At 49.4% G+C, this 3,623-nt stretch overlaps 1 protein-coding gene across 1 annotated transcript; it reads left to right on the top strand.

Annotated features, from left to right (window-relative positions):
- On the top strand, positions 1 to 876 carry LOC109162276. The gene has a single exon (XM_019310995.1). The coding sequence runs from the start codon at positions 1 to 3 to the stop codon at positions 874 to 876; it is 876 nt and encodes a 291-aa protein (XP_019166540.1).
- Positions 877 to 3,623: the final 2,747 nt, after the last annotated feature.

The following is a 3,623-nucleotide window of genomic DNA, read 5'->3' as shown; positions in this document are numbered from 1 at the left end:
ATGGAGGAAATGACCAAATCCCCCGGGCGAACATTTCTCACCGCTTTGCCATTCTCCTCCGAGATCATGTCTTACAAAGTACCCGGCGACTTCAAGTTCCTGGAACAGGCCACCTTCGACGGATCCGGCGATCCAAGAGAACATCTGCTAAGTTACCAGGCCAAGATGCAAGTCTTAGGAGTCCGAGACCCGGTAATGTGGCGCGCCTTCTTGCCCACGCTAAAAGGATCGGCACAAAGGTGGTTGGTGGCGCTGCCTTCAGGGTCGATTCGCAACTTTGAGGAGCTAGCCGACCGCTTCATGAGTCATTATGCGACCAACATCAAGCCACAGAGGGATCTGACCCATTTGGGAGACATCCACCAGGAGGAGGGTGAGCCCTTGAAGGCCTACTTGGCTCGCTGGCAGAAGGAGATTCAATCTATTGAAGAGGTCGAGGATCAGACTGCCCTCACCATCTTCATCGAGTCTTTACGATCCGGGCAGTTATACCGGGATTTGCGGGATAATCGTCCGGCCAGATACGCGGAAGCCATACACATGGCTAATAAGCGGGCTAACACAGAGCAAGCTATGAAGCACAAGCGACAGCGTAAGGTCAGAGGATCCGCCAGCGGAAAGAGAACCCGCACGGAAACCAAGGAAAGACGTCCGGAAGTGGCTCGGCGGCCCAAAGTTAGGCGTCCATATGACAGGCCTATCGTTCATCCCTATAGACCGACTCCTCAACACCCGGTACATGAGGTACAAGCAGTCGCGCCACCTCCGCCCCCGCCGACTGAAGGTCGCGTGACGAAGAGGAGACAGGTAAGACCTCTAAATACTACCGTTATCACAAATCTTACACTCACAGCACGGAAGAGTGATACTACTTGAAGAAAATCATGGAGGGGATCATCCAGCAAGGAACCCCGCCTCCCAATCAGTGGAGGAGAAGGTCGGCGGCCCAGGAAGATAGCGACCCCGCAGTAGCAGCCGAGAGCAGTCGCGGCAAGCAGTCGGCTACCGAGGAAGATGAGGCCCAGTGGCGTCAGAAGCCGGTTATAAACATGATAATCGGCAGACCAGAGGGAGGTGACTTGGCGAACACTAGAAAGGCCTGGGCCCGACAGTTGTATGTGGGGACAGTGTACGGGCGAGAAGAATGGTCAAAGAAAGCGTGCCGGGAGCCCATAAAGTTCACTGACAAGGATCTGCCCACGGGTGAGACACCGCATCGCGATGCCCTAGTCATCGCAATGGATGTAAGTGGGGTGGTCGTTCGACGAATCCTGGTGGATACCGGGAGCAGTGTCAACGTGTTATACACATAGACTTTCACCAAAATGGGACTAACCCAGGAACAGTTGAATCCGGTCAAAACTCCGTTCGCCGGCTTCACCAGCGACTCGGTAGAGGCAGAGGGATCCATTACCCTACCGGTGGAAATTGGCAGCTATCCTGACGTGCAGAAGCTCGACATGAAGTTCATCGTGGTGGACCTGGCCTGCTCGCATAATGCCATACTCGGCCGACCAGGCCTGAAAGATCTAGGAGCGCTGATCTCTAGCGAACACCTCTATTTGAAGTTCCGCACGCCGAGTGGGATAGGCACGGTTCGCTGCGACAGAAGGGTCGCCCGCGATTGCTATCTACAGGCCTGCCGCGGTATGGGTAAGCGCGAGATGCAAGTCCATGAAATCACTGAAAGGCCTCCGAAGAAAGCAATGATACCCCGCCCGGAGCCGGCCGTGGAATTAGAAGAAATCGAGATCGACCCTGAGCGACTCGACAGGCGGGTCCGGATTGGGGTAGGTCTTCCGGAAGAAATACGGAAGGAAATCATAAAGGTACTCCGAGAGCATCGACTTGTCTTCGCTTGGGGTGCGGAAGATATGCCGGGAGTCGACCGGTCTATCATCGCTCACTTACTCGTCGTAGACCCTGACCACCGGCCGGTCGTACAGAAGAAGCGTTACTTGGCCAACGACAGGAGGGAGTTTGTGAAAAAAGAGGTAAACACGATGCTAGCTGCGGGCCATGTCCGAGAAGTCAAATACCCAGAGTGGTTGGCGAACGTGGAACTCGTACCGAAACCTCCAGCCTGGCGAATGTGCGTGGATTATACCGACCTTAACAAGGCCTGTCTGAAGGATCCATTTCCGTTACCTCGGGTTGGCCAGTTGGTCGACGAGACCGCGGGGTCAGCTTTGCTAAGCATTATGGATGCCTTCAGGGGGTATCATCAAATCTTCATGCATCAAGCCGACGAGGAGAAGACGCCGTTCCTAACACCAGACGGAGTGTACTGCTATCGAGTCATGCCCTTCGGACTCAAAAATGCAGGGGCTACGTATACCCGGATGGTCGCACGACTGTTCCAAAACCTACTAGGAAAATCCATGGCGGCTTACGTAGACGACATGCTGGTCAAAAGTCGAGAAGAAGTCAAACACACGGAAGACCTGGCCGACTGCTTTCAGGTAATGCTAAGGTACAATCTCCGACTGAACCCAAAAAAGTGCGCCTTCGCAGTGCAAGGCGGGAAATTCTTGGGGTATATGGAGACCAAAAGAGGCATTGAGCCAAACCCCAAGAAAGTTTAGCCTATCATAGATATGCAGCCTCCCAGTACCGTTAAAGACCTGCAACGGCTGACTGGTCGACTGGCTGCCCTCAGCTGCTTCCTAAGTAAAGCGGCGGACAAGACTGTAACACCCCGTGTTACGGCCTTCAATCCTGGATTAATTATTTAATTAATCCCGCTGATAATAATTAAATATGATTTAATTATGTTAGGTTTCCCTTTAATTAATTAATAGGGTCCACCATGAACCGTGGACCCTTGCCTAAATTAGAGGCTTAAGCCTATTAGGAATAAAGAAAGTAAACCTTTTACTATTCAGATCCTAATTAGGAATCCTAGACCTAGTTATCTATTAGGAATAAAGGAAGTAGGCCTTTTACTTTTCAAATTATGATTAGGATCCGCTTTAATTAATATGGTCCAATATGGACCATGGACCCTTATCCCTAAAACAAGTCCCTAGTCCTATAAGGAATAGAATTAGTAAACCCATACCATTCAGACCCTAATTAGGAGTCTTAAATATATAAATAGGGAACTTAGGAGGCACCTAGAATTCCCACCACAATAATCTCTCACCATCCGAAGAGTTCCAAGAATTCCCCTAGGAGAAATCAAGAAAGCAAGAAAGCTTAAAGAAAGATCCTTCATAGCCAAGGAATTAATTAAGGCTAAGAGGTAACCCATGTCTCAACAAAACCTATTTTCATAGCTATGATTCCCCCTTAGGGTTTCCCCCATATTATTGTGTATTGGCGAGATGATGATTATATTTGATGTTTGATGTGATGATCCCATGAGGGATCTTGATAATCTTGATATTGGGAGATTCTTGATAATTATGGTGTTCTTGATGATTATATGGAATTCTTAATGATTATGTGTTGTTCCTGATAATTGTGTGATGCTCTTGATGTTTATGTGTTATTCTTACCGAATCTTGCAATTAGAAGACGAATCGTATTCTTGTAGATATAAAAGTGATTAGAACCCTAGGTTGTATCGTATGATATTATTCTTAGTGTATCGGGTGGGGAAATCGCATGTTCGGGTGTTG

The sequence above is a fragment of the Ipomoea nil genome, unplaced genomic scaffold (genome assembly GCF_001879475.1).
Source record: "Ipomoea nil cultivar Tokyo-kokei standard unplaced genomic scaffold, Asagao_1.1 scaffold2928, whole genome shotgun sequence".
Taxonomy (NCBI): domain Eukaryota; kingdom Viridiplantae; phylum Streptophyta; class Magnoliopsida; order Solanales; family Convolvulaceae; genus Ipomoea; species Ipomoea nil.
Note: the sequence above shows the minus strand (reverse complement) of the source record. Positions and strands in the feature narration are given on the sequence as shown.